At 38.7% G+C, this 20,381-nt stretch overlaps 1 protein-coding gene across 4 annotated transcripts in view; it reads left to right on the forward strand.

The window, feature by feature from the left end:
• The window catches only part of CAMSAP2 (calmodulin regulated spectrin associated protein family member 2), a 77,224-nt gene extending 62,221 nt beyond the window's left edge, over positions 1-15,003 (forward strand). For 2 of the 4 annotated variants that reach the window (XM_068140928.1, XM_068140930.1), the window contains 7 exons: positions 340-2,551; positions 3,696-3,832; positions 4,332-4,549; positions 5,567-5,666; positions 7,651-7,766; positions 9,258-9,376; positions 11,647-15,003. In XM_068140928.1, the coding sequence (XP_067997029.1) occupies positions 340-2,551; positions 3,696-3,832; positions 4,332-4,549; positions 5,567-5,666; positions 7,651-7,766; positions 9,258-9,376; positions 11,647-11,952 (3,208 nt within the window). In that variant the 3' untranslated portion in view covers positions 11,953-15,003. The remainder of the gene's footprint in view (positions 1-339; positions 2,552-3,695; positions 3,833-4,331; positions 4,550-5,566; positions 5,667-7,650; positions 7,767-9,257; positions 9,377-11,646) is intronic. The other 2 variants (XM_068140929.1, XM_068140931.1) reach the window with 1 other exon arrangement.
• The last annotated feature ends 5,378 nt before the right edge of the window (positions 15,004-20,381 follow it).

Consider the following 20,381-nt stretch of genomic DNA (forward strand, 5'->3'; position numbering starts at 1 on the left):
TAAAATACCCAGAATGTATTGCAGAGTAATAAAAAGCATTGGATATCTTTGGAGAAGATGGTTTTATATTCTATTTTCTACATTTTTTATTTTAATATTTATTATTTAATTATTATTTATTTATTATTTAATCTTTAATTTTATTTTATACATAGACATAAATAAACATACAAGCATCTGTTTATATTTATTATATTATCTTGTATTTTAAGCTAGTAAAAATACAGTACACCTCACAGTGCCCTTAATACTACCATCTTAAACCAGAATGTGACTCTTTCACTATTACCAATCATGAGTTGCTGAGTTATTTCCTTTTTTTTTTCTAATCTCCCTTAGGTCATCAGTACATGGAGTTTCATTTGACATTTCTTTTGACAAAGAAAAAAGCATTCCAGTATCCACTCCAAACAGAGGAATTACTAGATCTGTGAGCAATGAAGGCCTTACATTGAACATGAACCGCATGCCAAAACATATAAGGAAAAATCTGTCCTTCAAATCTGTAAATAGAGAAGAGGAAAATCAAGATATTGAAGAGGAGAAGGACATGATAGATCATAAAGACACGAAGGCCAATCAGTCTGTTAATGCAAATCAAAAAAATGCCAATGAGAGCAGCCGCTACAGATTTCCAAATGGAGCTCTGCAAAACAGGGCAGTTCTGGATGATTTTGGCAATCAGATTGAGACACCAACCATTGAAGAGGCCTTGCAGATAATTCATGACACTGAAAAATCTCCCAGAGTTATCCAACCAGACCAAATTACAAATGGGTTCTTTCTTCACAATCAGGAGATGAGCATCTTGAATTCAAACATTAAACCAAATCAGTCTACCCCTGATATAATTACTGACACAAAAGGTGCTCTAAGTCCTGTGACTGACAATACAGAAGTAGATACTGGAATACATGTCCCTTCAGAAGATATTCCAGAGACAATGGATGAGGATTCTTCTTTGAGAGATTATACTGTAAGCATGGACTCTGACATGGAAGAACCATCTAAATTTCTGCAGGATTATGACATGCGAGCTAGCAATCACAGAGACCAATTAAGTCCCTGTCCCAGCTCAGTAAGTACTAAATCACAGGCAGGCAGCAGTGCTTCTTCAAGTTCAGGGGTTAAAATGACTAGCTTTGCAGAGCAGAAATTCAGGAAGTTGAATCACACAGATAGCAGAAGCAGTGGAAGCAGTTCTCAGAAAACCACACCAGAAGGTTCCGAGCTGAACATCCCTCATGTGGTTGCTTGGACTCATATTCCAGAGGAGGCACCTGTGCCTCAAGGAAGAGACACTACACAGTTACTGGCCTCTGAAATGGTACATCTTAGAATGAAGCTAGAGGAGAAGAGGCGAGCCATCGAAGCACAGAAGAAGAAAGTTGAAGCTGCATTCACAAAGCAGCGGCAGAAGATGGGAAGAACGGCGTTTCTTAATGTTGTGAAAAAGAAAGGTGATGGAGTATCACCTCTCCGAGAAGAAGCAGCAGGAGCTGAAGATGAGAAAGTGTTCACTGACAGTAATAGGTTGAAAGAGAAAGAAACTCAAAAAGCAGATGAGCAGATTACTAAGACTTCAGAATCAATAAAAGAAACCCCTGAAAACTCTCAGAGCAAATGGTTAAAATCTCCTGCTACTTCTACTGATGCTGAAAAGCAGTGGAATTTAGCAAGTCCCACAGAAGAAAATCTTAATGAAGGAGATATCTTAGAGTATACAAAATCTATTGAAAAACTAAACTCTTCCTTACACTTCCTACAACAAGAAATGCAGCGTCTATCCCTTCAACAGGAGATGTTGATGCAGATGAGAGAGCAACAGGCTTGGGTTATTTCTCCTCCTCAGCCTTCTCCTCAGAAGCAGATTCGGGACTTTAAATCTTCATCAAGGCAAGCAGGAGCTCCATCTCCTGTTGCACCTTTCTCACAGGACTCTCCTCGCTCTACGCATCAATCTCCACAGTCTTCCAACAGGAAGAGTGCCTCTTTTCATATTAAAATGCAAAGGACTCCTAGGCCAAATGAACTGAAAATCACACCTCTAAACCGTACCTTGACTGCCCCACGGTCTGTGGATAGTCTTCCCCGTTTGAGGAGATTTTCTCCAAGTCAGGTTCCCATTCAGACTAGATCATTTGTTTGCTTTGGAGACGATGGTGAACATATAGGTGAACCTCCGTTAAAGGGAAATCTTGTGAAGGAAGTCAAGCCTACAGAAGAGGTAGCAAAAGAAGAAGGACTAAAAGCACAGAAACAGTGTGAACAGAAGCTTGAGGAAAAGGAGATTAAACCTATTGAATCAAATGTTTCTGAAGTATTATCGCAGCCTATCACAGAAACTGTCTGCCTCACCCCAAATGAAGATCAGCTAAGCCAACCGATTTTACCAACACCAGCTCCCAAAACAGCTAACTTAATTGAAGTTTCCTTGTCAGATTTGAAGCCACCAGAAAAATGTGAGGTATCTGTTGAGAAATACGAAGGTGAGAGTGATAGAGAACAATTTGAGGATGACCAGAAAGTGTGTTGTGGGTTCTTTTTTAAGGTAAGAAAACTAGTGGATGTGTGTTTACTCTTAAGCTTCTTTTGAAAGGGAACTTCTTCATTCAGATATGGATTTCAGTGATGACGTTGTGGAAGCCAAAGCAGATGGTTCTGCAACTTTGTGCAAGAATATCTTTTGCACTTGTTTAATTTGGCATTGTAAGAGTGGTGATAATTCTACTATACTGTATTTCTGAACATGTCAGAGTATCCCTTACCATTTATAGTTGTGGAAGAGTGCCTGGAGTTTTTGCTGAGGAAGTTACATGCTGAATGTAGCTTTATTTTTAACATAAGCTTTGGTGACCTTAATTAAACATGTTCATATCTCACCCTCATTTTCCCATCCCAACCCCAATCTAACTTAATTTGTGTGTGTGTCTTTCTGTTTTTGTTGGGTGTGTTGTGTGTTGGTTGGTTTGGTTGTTTTTTGGGGGGGGAGGGCATGGGGGCTGGAGGGGTTGTTTGTTTGTTTTGGTAAGTGCTAGATTTTTAAATGTTATTTAATATTGTCTCTTGCATTTTGAGCCTTCTATCTTCTCTTAGCTGGCTAAAGTAGTATAGTCTTCTGAGACTCCCTTTTGAAGCTCATATTTGGGAGCACTCCCTGTCTTATTAAAGAGTTCTCTCCAGGCAGTCATAACTATAATGCAGGTTGTAAGAGAGTGGTCTAGGAGCTGAAAGCCATCAAGATTTTGAATTACTATTTTGTATCACTTATCTGAGATGCACCTTGCTTGTTCAGAAGCATTCCTCAGTTCTAGCACCTGGCTGGATCAGAAGTTACTTCTGTATGCTGTGTAGTTACTGTTTTTGTGATCTATTACCTTCATCTCTATACCATATAATCTTTCGAAGCGGAATAGATAAGTTTAGGCAATGTGGGATTTAACTCTAAAGTATTTCATTTAGCAAGTTTTCTTACATGAATGTTGAACTTCATATTTGACTTAAGAGGGAAAAAAAAATTTTATAAAGTGCATAGTAGTCTTAAGAAAAAAAAATACAATATTTGAAACACTGCAAAGCAAGTTAGGATGTTGCAGTGCAACGTACAGTATTGTCTAATGGCTTGGTAAAATCAGTTGCTGAATTCAGATCTTAATAGTTTTGGGTTCTTTTCCTTCAAATATTGCTGCTGCTAGGATGATCAAAAGGCAGAAAATGATATGGCAATGAAACGAGCAGCGTTATTGGAGAAGCGTTTGAGAAGGGAAAGAGAGACTCTGCTTCGAAAGCAGCAGCTGGAAGCAGAACTAGAACATAAGAAGGAAGAGACAAGGTAAAACTGTGTGTCATGATCCAAACTTAAAAATGTCTGATTTAGGTAAAAGCATAACTTTCAAGTTAAAAAAAAAAAATCCAACTCAGTGTCAAAGGTATGTAATTCTGGAGCCAGATGTGCTGAGGAGCCCTGCTGAAGACATGTGCCAGACAGTCCTGCAAACTCAGCAGGTGACATCAGTCTGTAGCTCAGACAGATGAGCACTGCTGGCCTGAGTGAAGCTCCTCAGAGCACTACTCTGTCCTGCACTTTATAGTCTGAGGGAGAGTGTATCACTTTGGGCTTCTTTCCGCACAAATTCACAATGCTTACTCAGTTACAGTTACATCACAATTTAAGCCATGTGAAAGTGTTTAAAAAAACCAAGTTACTCCTATTGATATCTGAGAGCTGTGAAGTTAAAAAGTCTGGTGACTGTATTGACCTCACTGTGATAATTAAAACTGTTTCTATTGAATTTATTGGATAATGTGGAAATCTGAAATCTATTTTTTAGACGAAAAACTGAAGAAGAACGTCAGAAGAAGGAGGACGAACGAGCACGGAGAGAGTTTATTAAGCAGGAATATATGAGAAGGAAACAACTAAAGCTTATGGAAGATATGGATACTGTCATCAAGCCACGTTCCCTATCGATCAAAAAAAAGCCACGTCCAAAATCTATTCATAGAGATCATATTGAATCACCTAAGACACCAATCAAAGGTCCCCCAGGTAACAAATGTTTATGTGGAAAAAGAGTCTGTTCATGCTAAAACACCAGCTTGATTTTTTTGGTACTAACAAGTAAGTGCATTCATTAGTGTCTTGTGCTAAATTGAAGCTGCACGTGACCAAACTGGAAAGCAAAATTTTCCAACAGAAATGAGAAAGATGAATGTCACTTTACCTGCTATGCATGCATGCATATATAAACAAACAAAAAGGTTAATTGTGGGAAAACCCAGTGGAAGCACTGACATGTGTTGCTAGTTTCATACACACCCATGTATTCTTCATTAATCTCTTCTTGCACCTGTAGAGCTAAGAATGAATAAAAGTTGGGTTGTAAGAAATCATTAAATAAAATGGTGATTATAAGGTAAGAATACTTAAATTCCTGCCTAACACAGGCAAAATTATAAAGTTACTTCTATACTTCATGGTGTGTTTTCTATTTCGCTTACCTAGTGCAAGTACAGTTAAGAATGTAGCAACACTAATCATGTGGAACAATTTAACATTCTTACAGATGTCACATAACTGCTGAAATGATTGGAAGATTTACAACTCAAAAAAAGGAGCCAGACTGTTCAGTGATCCTTTTTGTTACAGCATTATATAGCTTTGCTGTTCTCCTGCATTTTCTCTAGCTGCTTCCTTCTATCTTCCAGTGTAATTTAAAGTACTCCCTTAACACCACCCCAATCTTTAAATTAAGGCTCCTAAGCTCTCATTCATGAGGACTTATTAGCTTTGATTGTAACCTTTGATTTGCATAGTGCAAATATTCCCATGTCCATGCTTCACATTAATGCTTAGCCTGAGACCATTCCAGGTGGCTGCAAGTGGCTGGGGGTCAGCAAATGTTTAGATGAAGTGCACCACATATGCATGCAGGCATATCATGTATGGGTCTAAGAGTTTCGTATATTGAAAGTTCTTTCTGAATTTCTAATGCTGGTGTTGAGTCTAATGAACAGACTCTACCACTTGCACAGGTTTATTTGCTTTAACTTTGTTTTTATCCAGGTTCACAGCTTTATCGTGTTTTTTCAGTATCTAGTCTTTCATTGGCATCGCTGAATACAGGGGACAATGAGAGTGTGCAGTCAGGCAAGAGAACACCAAGGTAAAGCTAAAATCACCATTTCATTTAATTACATTTGATTATCAGATATGTGAAATTAGCATGAATTTTACAGAGGTCCTGTATATGTTGTATACTCCAAGAACAGGTATGTTCTCCTGATCTGAGACTTTGAGTGTTTCTACTGTCAGGCATTAGGGAACCAAGCCATGAGTATTTGTTTCACAAATTTACCAAGTAAGCCAGTTGGGCAACTCTAAATGAGGTCCAAACAAAATGCTGTTCACACAGATTCTTTAATTCACCTGCTTGGATTTCAGTCTCAATTTGTGGATCCACTTTTTAAGCCTGTATGCTACATGCAGCTACATAGCTTTTCCCTTTTTTGTTTTGTTTTTTCATAGAAGCTTTTTATTGTCCCCCTATTTTTTTGGGGGTTGGTATTTTTGTTTGGCTTGGGTTTTTTGGTTGGTTGGCTAGTTTGGGGTTATGCCTTTTTTCTTTTTTTCTTGTTTTAGTTGTACATGAAAATATTACATTTTCACTAGGACTTCAGCATTAAAAGTCACACAAATGAAATAAAACAGAGAAAGATAGCAGAAAATTATTAATCTCACCTAGAAAATCTATGTTCTAATTCAGAGGAAAATTTTTCAGTGTAACTACATAATTACATTCAGAGAAACACCATTTTTTGGATGGAAGAAAGGTGAACTAGGAAAAGCAGTTTGATAAGGAGTACTGTGTGCTATTTTGTCACATGTCATGTTTTCATGGCCACTGTACATCACAGATCAACTCTGACATGCCTCCAGCTGGTTTCAATTGACTTCTCAATTTCGTTTAAGTCTTGAGACCTGGCTTTCTGGTTATTCCATAAGAAGCTTCAATAAAATGATCCGAGTATCCCTAACACTTATTATCCTGTCTTAAAAATTACCAGTTTTAATTGAGAAGGAGATTTTAGTTTTTTTCCAGCTGTATTAGCTATTAGAAAAGGCTTGATGTTGCTCATTTGCACAGACTTCACAGGAGATTACCCCTACCTATGTGGTTTTAGTTGTACAGTCCTTTACTATGCTTGTAAAGGCTTTGGATTTGATTTAGGGGGTTAAGACTTCAGAAATATGATAAAATTCAGTACAAATTGCTTAAAGTAACATTGGTGAAAAGATTTTTTTCAGTATCTTCCCAGAACCATACTTTGACCTTTTCTCACATCAGAATTAGTTTTTGTTGATCCCAGTAACACTGCTGTGGTCTCCTTTGTGCAGGTGCTAATCACAAAATGTATAGGATGTATTATAAATGGTTTGTTTTTATTACTGATTTTACTTGTGTGCAGATAAAGGGTATTACAATACCACTTTCTTTCCTTATTCTTTGCTAGTATTCATACTCAGATGAGAATTTGACTCATTTTGCATCAGCCACAATCAGAAGAGAACTTTAAATACCTTGCAGTACTTTAAGAAAACATAAGTCTTGCTTAGATCTTTATGTGCAAAACTATTCACATATGAGTGCAGACCCAGCCTGAGGAATTACAGCACTGGAAGTTACTGCTTATGAAAACAAAAATGAGAAAGGAAATGTTTTTGTTGTCTTAAATATAGCAGTTCTCATTGCCAACTGTTGTAATAAACGCAAATTAATTAAAACTTCACATTCATCTTTCTTTCAAGAACTGGTGCTGAGATAACCTTGTCTCGCTAGTACCAATGTAAAAGTAACCCAAATTCCTACTCATTGACAATAATCCACAACCTAGAATATCTGTAGGTTTCTGTCCCTCAGGTGGAACCCTACTTATCTCACCAACTTCTTCCATTGCTTAAAGTATTTTGTGCAGAACGTGAACTCACTTAACAAGAAATAGTTTCTGTAAATATTGTGCATTTAGGGTTATAATTTACAGTTCAAATAGTTGTGCTCTACCTCAATACAGTTTGCCTTTCATATTAGAAAGCCTCTCTGCTAAACATTTTAAGTTTTTTTTGGTTGGTTGTTTGTTTTAAATGTTCAGATCTGAGTCTGTGGAAGGATTCTTATCTCCAAGTCGCTGTGGTAGTCGTAATGGAGAAAAGGACTGGGAAAATGCATCTACAACTTCTTCAGTTGCCTCTGCTACAGAATACACAGGTCAGTGACAACAATACTCAGAAAAATACCTGGCTAATAGTAGTTCTGTGCATGAAAGGTTTTCACTTATTTTTGTTTCCTGAAAATTGGTTGAGGACGTGTTCCTAAAAATGTTATTTTCACCTTCTTTAAAATAGATAGTGATAATACAAGGTTAAAGTCTTAAATCCAAAATTAAGGTACTGATGCAATAGCATTGGTGATAACCAGAGTAGACTGCAGTTGGACTCATAACAACAAATGGGCTCACAAGTCATTGTGCACTTGAGTAGTCTCTCTAGCACGGCAAGAAGAGTTGAAATTTATACCTGAAATAGTTACAAAAAGCAAAACCCAAATTCTATCAGGAAATCTGCTTAGCAATAAGAATTAAAATATTCTGCACCCTTTGTTCTGAAACAGATACATTGTTGTTTATTAAATCTTTATAGTCTGAGTATCTTCATCTGTTTTTCTCCTGATGTCTTCATCTCTCTTCTCCAGATAATACAGCATGTGATACTACAAAGGCCTTGCATCATCAGGACTATAAAAGCTCCAGTTTTGCTCAACTTTGCTCTTTACTTTGGTAAAGAGTAAAGTAGCATTAGGTCTTGAAAAAAGTATGCCAGTATTTCAGAAACTAAACCAGTATATGGTTGCAATAAAGTTTCGGTGTTCGATCACCCTAGAGTCACTACAAACACAACTTCCAGGCCAAGATGTTGGCAGGCGAAGACGTTTATTACGTTACACAGCAAAGTTATATATTCTGTCAGAAGGCACATGTGTCACATCTTAATTGGTTATTTTCTACTGGTGTGCGTGTGATTATGGCATTCAATAGGTTAAAATAACAGTATTCTAAAACATCCAACCAAATTCTGCCAAGTTTCTCCCTTCAGTTAGAAGATGTTTACATTCTTTTCTAAGTCAGAGAGCAAACAAAGCTGTTCCAAAGCCATCCAAAAACAACCCTTCTCCTACAGGATATTTCTCCTTCAACCAGATGAATCAAATCTTCTTACAGACAGAATAACCTGATAAGTATCAGGCCAGATATTTTAGTTCTGGCTTTGAGTAATGCAATTCCAGAGTTCCAGTTACTTGAAGCACTGCATCATCTTCAGTGTTATATATCTGTCACCCTTGAAATGACAAGTGTAGATAAATGAAGAGAAAGAAGTAATTTACTCCGTTCTGCGTGACTAAATTGTTAGAAAATGCTAAACATTTTGGTGTTCATAGAAAAGGTCTCCTGAGAGGCAATATACTCACCAAGACTGCCAATAATAATGGTTTAAGAAAGACGGACACATCTGTAAGCAAATTCAGTAGTAGCTGACAGAATGACTTTTCAGATGTTTGTAAAATTTGTGGTGTCTAATTCGTATTTTACTCCAGGATTTGTATTTTTATGCATGTGGAAGACCCATACCAGAAGCTCTTCATGGCATTTAAACTTTAGCCTATTGATTAACTTAACTGATTTTTTTCATTCCTCTTCCATAGGACCAAAGCTCTTCAAAGAACCCAGTGCTAAATCCAATAAGTATATCATTCAGAATGCACTAGCACATTGCTGCTTGGCTGGAAAAGTAAATGAAGGTCAAAAGAAAAAAATACTGGAGGTAAGGGTATTTCTTCCCTACAAGCATAAACACCTAAGTCAAACCAGTCAGACACTCAAATAGAAATGCAAATATAGAGAGGAATCTTCTGATGTTATGACAGCTCTTAGGGAAAGGTCTGAGAGGCTTCTGTGACTTGCTTCCTATGTAGACAGACAGGTTCTCTTGTACTGTAAGTTTTCTAGTACTATAGAAGCAATAATTGTCCCGTTGTACGTGCAGCGCAGGAACCTGAATTAATTGATATGTTAATTAATAGTTACTGCCTGTTTAATGTGGGAACTTTCAATACGTAGAATTTTATAATGTGCCCACAAATTACAGAATACAGAATTAACCAGGTTGGAAAAGACCTCTGAGATTGAGTCCAACCTATCATCCAACATTAATCAAATAAACCATGGCATCAAGCACCCCATCCAGTCTCTTCCTTAACGCCTCCAGTGATGACAGCTCCACCACTTCCCTGGGCAGCCCATTTCAATGGCCAATCACTCTCTCTATGTAGAACTTCTTCCTAACATCCAGCCTAAACCTCCCCTAGTGCAGCTTGAGACTCTGTCCTCCTGTTCTGGTTCTGGCTGCCTGGGAGAAGAGACCAACCCCTACCTGGCTACAACCTCCCTTGAGGTAGTTGTAGACACCAATAAGGTCTCCCCTGAGCCTCCTCTTCTCCAGGCTAAGCAACCCCAGCTCCCTCCACCTCTCCTCATAGGGCTTGTGCTCCAAACCCCTCACCAGCTTTGTTGCCCTCCTCTGGATATGTTCCAGCAAGTCAACATCTTTCCTAAACTGAGTGGCCCAGAACCGGACACAGTACTCAAGGTGTGGCCTGACCAGTGCAGTGTATAGGGGCAGAATGACCTCCCTGCTCCTGCTGGCTACAGTGTTCCTGATACAGGCCAGGATGCCATTGACCTTCTTGGCCACCTGGGCACACTGATGGCTCATGTTTGGCCAGCTGTCAGCCAGCACCCCCAGGTCCCTTTCTGCCTGGCCACTCTCCAGCCACTCTGACCCCAGCCTGTAGCAGTGCATGGGGTTGTTGTGGCCAATGTGACCCAGCACTTGGATGTGTTAAATCTCATGCCGTTGGACTCTGCCCATCTGTCCAGCTTGTCAGTGTCCCTCTACAGAGCTCTCCTACCCTCTAACAGATCAACTCCTGCCCCCAGCTTGGTGTCATCTGCAAATTTACTGGTGATGGACTCAATGCCCTCATCCAGATCATCAATAAAGATATTAAAGAGCATGGGACCCAGCACTGATCCCTGGGGAACACCACTAGTGACTGGCTGCCAGCTGGATGTGGCACCATTCACCGCCACTCTCTGGGCTCGGCCCTCCAGCCAGTTCCTAACCCAGCACAGAGTGGTGCTGCCCAAGCCATGGGCTGACAGCTTGGCCAGGAGTTTGCGATGGGGGATGGTATCAAAGGCCTTGCAGATGTCCAGGTAGACTACATCCACAATTTGTTTTCCATAACATGAAAAATACCCATCTCATACGTACAGACTCTCAGACTTGGGACCTTTAGAGCTAAAGCACAGTTCCCTCATGAACAGAAAACTGAAATACATTCCTCCTGGCCTTTTCTCCAGCTGCCCAGCAGTAGGGCAAATTCAGGACTTTCTCCTGTGCTAGTATAAACCTTGCTGAACAAACAGGGTATGGGTGAGAACTGAGGAACCAGTGTGTTTCCATGCAAAAGGAGTAACTCAGAGTCTAAAGGCAGAGAGTAATGGAATTGTTCCTTTTATCTAGTGTGATGAATATGTCAGAATAAATAGATCAAAGAACACAAGTACTTGGAGTATGGATCTAATTCCTTTTCTGGAATACATTTCACAACATTATTTCTTGCCCCTTATTATTTCCATAAGTCTTCTGCATTCCCATTTAGATCCTGCCTTCTTTGTGTTTCCAACTACTTTTTGGAAGTAAAAAGTTAGAACTCAAGACAGCATAATAACCCCCAGAGATTACACCAAAGAACAGCTATAAGAAGGTCTTGCTTAACTCTGGGATACAGTGTATGTCCTGTATATTTTCAAGGTGTATGTCTGTAGAAGTTTTGTTGACTCCATTCAGATAGGTGAAGCTTAGCAAATTCTAGTGATTAAAAATAAAAGTCTTTTAGGGGATAAAGAAAGACATTATTTAATTTCTAGTAGAAAGCAAATTCAAAATGGCAGTCCAGTGATTTTGAATGTTTTCCAATTGAAATGCAAAATTCATATTGTGAATCTTTTTCTTTCTTTCTTTTAAAGGAAATGGAAAAATCCGATGCCAATAATTTCTTAATCTTGTTCCGGGATTCAGGCTGCCAGTTCAGATCTCTGTATACATACTGCCCTGATACTGAAGAAATCAATAAACTAACGGGAATAGGTCCCAAATCTATCACAAAGAAAATGATAGAGGGACTGTATAAATACAACTCTGACAGGAAGCAATTTAGTCACATACCTGCTAAAACTTTGTCTGCCAGTGTTGATGCGATTACCATTCACAGCCACTTGTGGCAAACCAAGAGACCAGTAACTCCCAAGAAACTTTTACCCACCAAGGCATAGTAGATGGGGAAGAAAAATTTGCTCCAGACAATTATGATAAACTTGCACTTCATCTTTACTGCCTATAGGAAATAGATTTCTAGTTGCCAACAAGACTCTTAGAACTTAAAACTGGACACCAAGTTCTGTTATCATGTCCAACTGGAATGTAAAAAGTGTTTAGGAGCGCAGAAGATTATCACTTAGGTGAATAATTATGAGTGATTACTGAAATGTTTGTGTGGAGATTTGTATGTGCTAATACAATATATAGAGTATATTTGCTCTGTATTTTGATTAGATACACTGAAGCACTGAATGTTCCTCTTTAGTGACTCAAACTACATTTTTTTTACATCTGTTGCCTTATATGTTTGTATTTGTGCTTGTCTCAAAATATTTTTCTTTCACTAATGAAATAATATTCTCAGTACCATTGAACTTTGCATACTGACTTACAGCAGAAACTAAACAACAAATTTTATGTCACTGAAGAACAGCTGAATAGGTCTGTTATGCAATATCCTTATTGTTTGCTGTAACAAAATGAAGATTCATTCCCCTGAGTATTTATAATTCTTTTGCAGTTGAATAGTACTGATTTGCTTATAGACTAAACAGTAAAAAGAAAAAAAAAAAACCTTTTGAAATGCTTGATGTTTCCTTCAAACAAAGTATTTAACAACTCAGGGTATAGTTAGGTGATGCAATTATTCCTGTTTCAGTAAGTAATGACTGCCCATTTGCACGTTTGTAGTATCATTAGAATGTAAAGTTAGAAGATCTGGTAGATCTTTGAAACAGTTTAAGCAAATGTGCATTTTTCTGCATAGTTACAGATGAAGAGCAAGCACGCAGTCAGGTTATGCTTCTCCAAGGAAAGAACAGGAACTTGTGAAACATTAAGAACTAGATCCCTGAAGTTTGCCTGACAGAACACTGAAGTTACTCAGAAGAATCACAGAATTCACTAAGTCACAGATCTTTCAGAAGTCAGGTATCTAATTCCCATTGATTTTAAGATTTCTAAGACAGGCCACTGTCTGTTCTTCCTGCCTTCAGATCTTCAGTTTTCTAGGGAATAGACATCTGATAAGAATTCTCAGTGTGTCTTAGTAAATAGTTTTATTGACACAACCCAACAGATGATGTCATGTGATATTTGACGATTTGAAACACAAGGCAGGAAAAAAGCCTAAATGACATTTCAATTTTTAATATGGCCATTTACAAGAACAAAACTCTAGACTTATTTCAGTATTATTTATAAAGGGCTGCATTTGATTTCAAAACAGTGTTTGACAGATCACTATTCTGTTTCAGTGTTTGTTTATCTTATAATTTGCTTTTAACATAGCACTGTTCTGAAAAAAAAAAAAAAAGAGACAAAAAACCAAACAAAACACTACAAACTTGAAGCCTCCCCTAAATCTGTGGCTATTTTGATAATATACACCAGAGGATTTGTTGGGGGCGGGGGGGAAATCTCATTCTCAGGAAAAGACTTGAATGATTTGTGATTCTGTTCTGTTTCAGTGTTGTGACAACTCCATTAACATAAGACAGTATTGTGCTGTAAGTACATAGTCCATTCTGTTTCATTGGAAGACTCAAACAATGTTCATATTTCTCTCCTTAAACTGCTTTGAGAGAAACTATGCCTCACTACTATGATGTGCTCATTTATTTATAGAAAAGGTGCACAGGAAGGAGATGTCATTAAGCAGTTAAGAACAGTTGGTTGGGGTTTTTTATTATTATTATTATAAGGCCTTAGGCATCAATGCATCTGGATTATAAACATTTTCTCAAAAATGCTGTCAGTTTTACTGTAATTTATGTTCTTATATTTATGTATATTTGTTAAAACTGTAAAAAAAAAAAAAAAAGAAGAAAAAAAAAACACTTTAAAATACATGTTTAATATGTATGTGGCTCAAAACTATTTGTGGTTAGCTGATTCCTACTGTTTGCATGTATATCACCAGGATCTGTAACTCTTATATTTCAAGTGTATACATACTGTGTAAATAGGATATAAATAATATTAAAAGGGGGGGGAAGAGGGTTTGCACATTCTGCCTGTTAGACAGTTCCTACAAATGCCGTTGTAGGAACATCTTGAATAACAATATGAAACTGTGTATAATACACAATGATTCAAGAAACCAGGATGTTGGAATTAACAGACACACACAGAGTGAGTAACTTCAAAAGAAGTTTTATCATGGGAGGCTTTTTATTTCTAAAATCTGTACTATGGTTTAACTGAAGACTTGCAACACCATGAAGACACAAACACATAAGTCAAAGTGAGCTTAAATACATGACAGGAGTTGAGTCATTTTAAATCTATCTGAATGTATTACAAAATTTAGATTTGTTAACAGGTTACAGATTTGTGCAATGTCCGAACGTAGAATGTGAATAATGCTGTTGAAAATTTCATTGCTTGCAGTGTAAAGTTTTACTTAATACAGGGAAAAGTAAAGCTAGATATGCTTTTCCTTTTTAAGCCTGCAAATTTTCTAAGTACAGTGGATCTTTGGTTGGGATCATGTTTAAAACAAAAAAAGGAGAAAAAAAAACAACACAATAAAGAAAAGGAAGCTTTCCATAAAGGCCAGTATTTATCACTGACCTTTTCAGAACACACTGGTGCTTTCATCAGGGGTATTATTATTGTTGCTACAACTGAATTGCCAAACTCTCACCTTAGTTTTTGGAGCAAAATTTCATATTCTAACAGTCATAATGGCTACTGAAATATTTTTCTTTTGTTGGTTTTTTTTGTTGTTGTTTTTTGTTGTTTTGTTGTTTTTTTTATTTTATGTTAGTATGACTGTTAGTTTTTATTATTTGGCTGTTTAAAGCCAAATTCAGCTATTTAATTATGATTTAATGGGCACTGTTGAAAAATGTACAGTGTATTGTGTGTTTACTTGTCCACTTCTATGGAGCATAGCTTCCATATTTTTTCAAATGCTGTGCTGTAAAATATTGTCATTGCTACTTATGTGGTACAGTGTAGTTTTTTCCTTTCATTTAAATAAAAGCATGGCATCAAAAGTACTTTTTTTTGTTTTATTGCTTACATCTAAATATAAACTTAAGACCATGAAAAGTTCACATTAATGTTTAAATCTTGTTTCTTCTGGTATTTCAGCAAGATAGAAAATACAGGAAATACTATTGTAGGAAATATGCACCTTATTTATTTCTCCTTTTGTTCACCATTGTTTTCTCCTGACACATAACTTCACTTTCTGATGTTATCAGAGGAAGGCTATTGAAGAATTAGGCTTCTTGTTTCCTTCTTGAGGACAATATGGTGTCACCCTCTTCTCTTCAGAAGAGTACTCCAGCTAGCTTCCATTGTTCCAAAACCACAGAAACTTGCTGTTTTGCATAATGGAATGGTTTCAGATGGTGTAATGGGTTAACCTGCCTGCTCCCCCAACACAGAGTTGAGGGAGAAGTAATACAAAACAACTCGGCGTTGGGATAACAGGAGAAGAGTTTACTGAATAAATGACATAAATGCACAATTGCCTTTGCTAATAATTAATCTAATCATACAGTGCATGATTACTTCAGCTTAGCTTATTTTCAGAAGCACAGCAAAATGCAGGAGAAAAGCAGCATAAAAGAAAGCCAGCAGCTACCCTACTTCTACTTGTCTTGCTGCCATCCCTGTGGAAAGAGCCAACACCCAAACGCCTGGAACCCAGAAGCAGCAATGGGAACAGGAAGCCTCCCATGCTACAATGTGAACTTCAAGCCCCATAATACTTTGCTCCAGCCAGCACTGTCATTTTGAAGCTGGTGTGACTGTGCATGGTATGAATAACAGCAGCAGATTCAACTCAACCCATGACAGATGGGAAGGTTTTTAAGTTGAAGACTTAACTTCATCAAGACAGCTAATAAAGAACATGGCTTCTGGTAAAATAACTTGTATTTATTAGTGGTGCAATCTTAACAGAAACAGTATCCAAAGAAATTAAGTCTTTCTCAGATTTGTAAATTGGCAGTATTGTCCAGTCCCAAATCATGCTTTCAGGAGTTTTGTGTTGTCCTGCTAGGCTGCAGAGCATGAGCAAGGACTTGCTTATAGGGGATGTAACCTCACTGTAATTGTTAACTGAGTTGTTGGGCACATACAGATAAAAGAAATATGAATTTCAGAGCTATTCAAAGGACAGCTTCTGGGATAAGATACAGAAATCTGACAGTAAGGCTTTTGCTACTGAATTGAGAACCCTTGTGGATGAACATTATTAGCTGTCCCTCCTCCTCCCAAAACTGGTTATTTTGCAGCCAGCGTACTCTGTTCCCTGTGCAGTACCATGAACAAGATGACACATGCCAGGAGCTATGTTGGAACAGCAACGCCCAGTTGCACCCAGTAAGGCCATTTTTTTCAGTGGCAATCTCTGCTTAAAATTTTAATCTAAAAATAGCTTTTGTCTAGACGGGCTTTAGAACTGACTTCTTTCTCTATCCTTCCGCAAGTAACACCAGACTTCAGAAAATGTAGATCGTGCCCTGGTTAATTTGTCAGAATACAACTGTACTGTGGGTCTGAATTGGCACAGAGTTTTGTGAATCAGAATTGTGCAGAGATCTGGTAGCACCAGCTGCCAAACAATCATCTCAGTTACCCTTAGCACCTAAGCTCTTGGATCAGTCACCATACAAAGGTGATGTGAAAAAAGAGCTTTGTTTCTCAAATACAGCTGTACTGGTCAGGTGTAGATGTCTTTTCTCCCATAGTTTAATAAATACACAGCTTCATGAGGGCTAACCCTTTAACTACTTGTATCTTTTGGAATAGCAAGTTAACTCTTTTTTGCTGCCTTGTTACTAATTTAATGAGCTGAATAAGCAGTTTGAAGAATTATGGCTATAAAAATTTATCTTGACAACCATAGCTTTATACATCTGCATTTCCATTTTCTAATTAATTACTTATTTTGTTTTGATTTAAAAAAAAAATTTTCTTCCATGTCTAGGTGGCAGAAAGCAAGCCAGTATTTTTAACCCACATAGCATCTTTGTTCATTTATAAGCAAATTGCTTTTAAAAGCAAACTGTTCCATTTAGGGAAAAAGGATGTGAAATGTTTGTGTATACATACAGATACATGCATGTGTACTTTCAGACTTACTTGCTTATACACAGATGTAAAAATAAACACACTTTTTATTTTCACAGCCACAGCCAAGAGTTAAATACAGTAGTGGTTACACTAGCTTCTTTCCTTCCTAGCAAGAAAGAAAAGCAGCTACCTCGTCTGTTTTACACTCTGAAGTACTGGTCTTTGTGGGCAGGGAATCAACACAAGATGTGCAGAGTCAAGGACTCAGTACAGACTCTTTGGGAGATGGAATTATTAGCACCAGGCTTTTCATTAAATTTCTGAATTTGTAAGTAATACTGATGGATGCAAGACAAAACATCCTCTGATCAGAAAAGCTAGTAACTAGGATTTCAAGAAAGGCCAGAAAACAGTAGAAAAGTGTTAAGCATTCCACTGAGAAACTGACTTCAGATAATCAACGTTGCTCTACCTCTTTGTAACTCATTTGTTGACAAACTCAAAAAACAAGATCCTGTATTTTTTTTTTTCTCCAAAGATGTGTCTGTCTTCAGTTAATGGTATGCAAACTTTATGGAGATTAGGCACTTTTATGTCACTGTTAATCTGTTAATGGAGATTTGTAGAAAGACTAAAAGCTGATATGAAGCTTTTTGTCAAGGCAGTTCTGTCTTACCCTTTCTACATCATCAGTGATCTAAATGTCTGCAGTGCGAGACCTGGCAAGGCCCCACAAGCCTGCAATTATTTAAATTACCTGAAGCCAGATTATACCCTGTGTCAGTATTTTTCTTGTTTAAGCTACCTGAAACTGAAGCTATGATGCTGATGTAAACAGTTCTTCTATAGATTATGCAAGAATTTTGCTGAATTGTCACCCCAAACCTTTGGAAATCCGGAAGGATTGAAATGAGTGAAAACTTTCTACAAGTAAAGCTTTAAACAGAGTTGATCTGGTTTTGGGTGGGGGTGGGTTTGCAGTTTTTTACAACATCATGTAGACAGAAAATGTAAATAATTTAATTATTATAATGACTAAAGCCCACACTTTTATGGCACATTTTTATGATGACAATAACACAAAGATGCTTTGCAAGAACTACTAGACTGCACTGGCAGATCTCATGCAAGGTTAGCACCTGGGAACAACACTAAGAATCTGCAGCCTGGCTGATGTTATCTGTGGCTACCTGCAACATCTGTAAAATAGTCACAATTACTATTTTCTTTCCAGAAGTGTTCCAGGAAGATACTGCCATGCCCTGTCTTGTCACTGGGCAATGCAAAACTTCTCCTCTACTAATCATGAATTTCAAGCTCTTGAAAACCCACACCCAACAACTTCACTATTCATGGGAGTTGCCTTCTTTGCTACAATGACTAGAGAGTTCAAACTGAGACCATTTCAAAGATGTCTTTCCATGCCTGAGTAAAAAGTTATGAACAATTAGAGGACAGGGTCTTCCATCTGCCCTTCTCTGACAGGATGCTATGATGTATCCCAAGCAAGTATTTAAGAGCAGTATGATTACCCTCCAAGGCAGATGCATCAAGTACTGTTGCCTATTCTTCCATTGCTCTTCCTGAGCACAGACACTTGGTTTTTGAAATCTCTTTCCTATAGGAATTTTCTACTTCCTTTGTAAAAGGCAAAGAGCAAGAAACACAGTAATTTTAAGTTTAGAATTACTTTTCCTTTCGGGTCTGTAACTGGGGAGATACTTTACCCTTCATTTCTAAACTCCAGCCCCACCAGATTTGGTGAGGACCTACACTTAAAGCTATTGCACAAAAGATAGGCAAGCCACAGTAACACCATTGTGAAATCAAACATAAAAATGTGTTTACCTAGTGTTTTGTAGATTAAACCAAGTTTTAGACAGACTTATCCAAGTATATGTTCAGCAAAGTTATGCATAAAGCATGGTTTAGACAATTACAGTCATCTTGGTTGTGTGCACTCCATCTGATTTATCATCTCTACTCATCTGACTGTACATACGGGGAAATGGTTTAATTTCTGTAATTATGTTTTCTATTACTCAGTGCCTCCAAAGGCAAGTAAGTGACAAGTGACAGCTTTGTCAGTAAAAGGTAAGATTTGTTTTACTAGCAAATCAAGCTTCCTGAGATGAGATGCCAAGAGCTGAGTGCTGCAGAAGGAGCCCAGAACCAAGTTCCCCATTTCTCGCTCAACCCTGACGGTCAGTGCTGTGCAGGCAGGTAGCACCCCTCACTGGATGGTCTTTGGGATATTTCTTTGTATTCCTTTTCAGAAAGAAGAGAGAATGGCATTAAGATTCCCCTCTGCCCTTCAGATGATCATCAGTTTTCATTGTGACAAGTCTGCCAACGTGCTGCTGCATACATATGGTGGGGGGCGTGGGGAGGCAGTTCAAGTGCTATCCTAGCGTATTATCTTCTGTATCTCATCTCACAGCCAAATTTAAATACTGAGAAAGCTTCTTAACTGTTCACTGTGATAATTCTACATGCCATTATCTTGTGACAATTCTAAAACCGTATTCAGTGTATCCAAATGTCAAATTACACATAAATACATCTTCATAAAATATACGTGGAGCATACGCATATATAGGATTTCTGTACAGGATGTGTTTTCTTCAACAGGCTTACGAAGCGAAGGCAGAAATAACACACTAAAGGGATCCAAGGCTAGCAACACCTCATGCAGTAATTTCAAGGTGTTCCGCTGCAGGAGCAAAGGCAATCCGATCCTGGCAGCGCACGACGGCAGGTTAGCGAATAAAGTGCACTTCCTCTGCAATGGCTATGCGGCTTTTTGGGGTACCCCGGGTCGCGTTTGAGCGGCTAACAGTGCATGCGTACCGAAGAGAGCGGAGATCGTTTTCAGTCTGGCACCTGGAAGGTAGCGCTCAGAGGGGAGGGCCAGATGCGAGGCAGTGTCTGGCCAGGCGCGGCCGGACGGCGAGCCCGGGCCACACGGCCGAGCTGCCTTGCGGGGACAGCTCTTTGTGTGAAAACATCCCCTCGCCGCCTTAGTAAACCCATCCCTACCCCCATCATAGAGACCGCCGAGGCCCTGACTGCGGAGGAGGTGCCGGGCACCTAGGCAAGCGTCGGGCGGAGGCACGCCGCACCACTCCCGCGGGACAGGCCTGGAGCCGCCGCGGAGTTTCGCGGGAGGCCGTCGGGGCGCCCGCGCTTGCCGAGGCTGGCAGCTGCGGACCCGCCCAGCAGCTGCGGACCTGCCCGGCAGCCGCGCCCCTCATGCCGCGGTTGCCTCAGCCTTGGAGCGCGGAAGGAGCACTCGGCCGATCTTCTCCCAGCACTGCCCCGGAGGGCGGGGGCTCGCCCCGTCGCTAAC

This window comes from Melanerpes formicivorus, unplaced genomic scaffold (assembly GCF_026170545.1).
Source record: "Melanerpes formicivorus ecotype bairdi unplaced genomic scaffold, bMelFor1.0.p_v2 SCAF_7, whole genome shotgun sequence".
Lineage (NCBI taxonomy): Eukaryota > Metazoa > Chordata > Aves > Piciformes > Picidae > Melanerpes > Melanerpes formicivorus.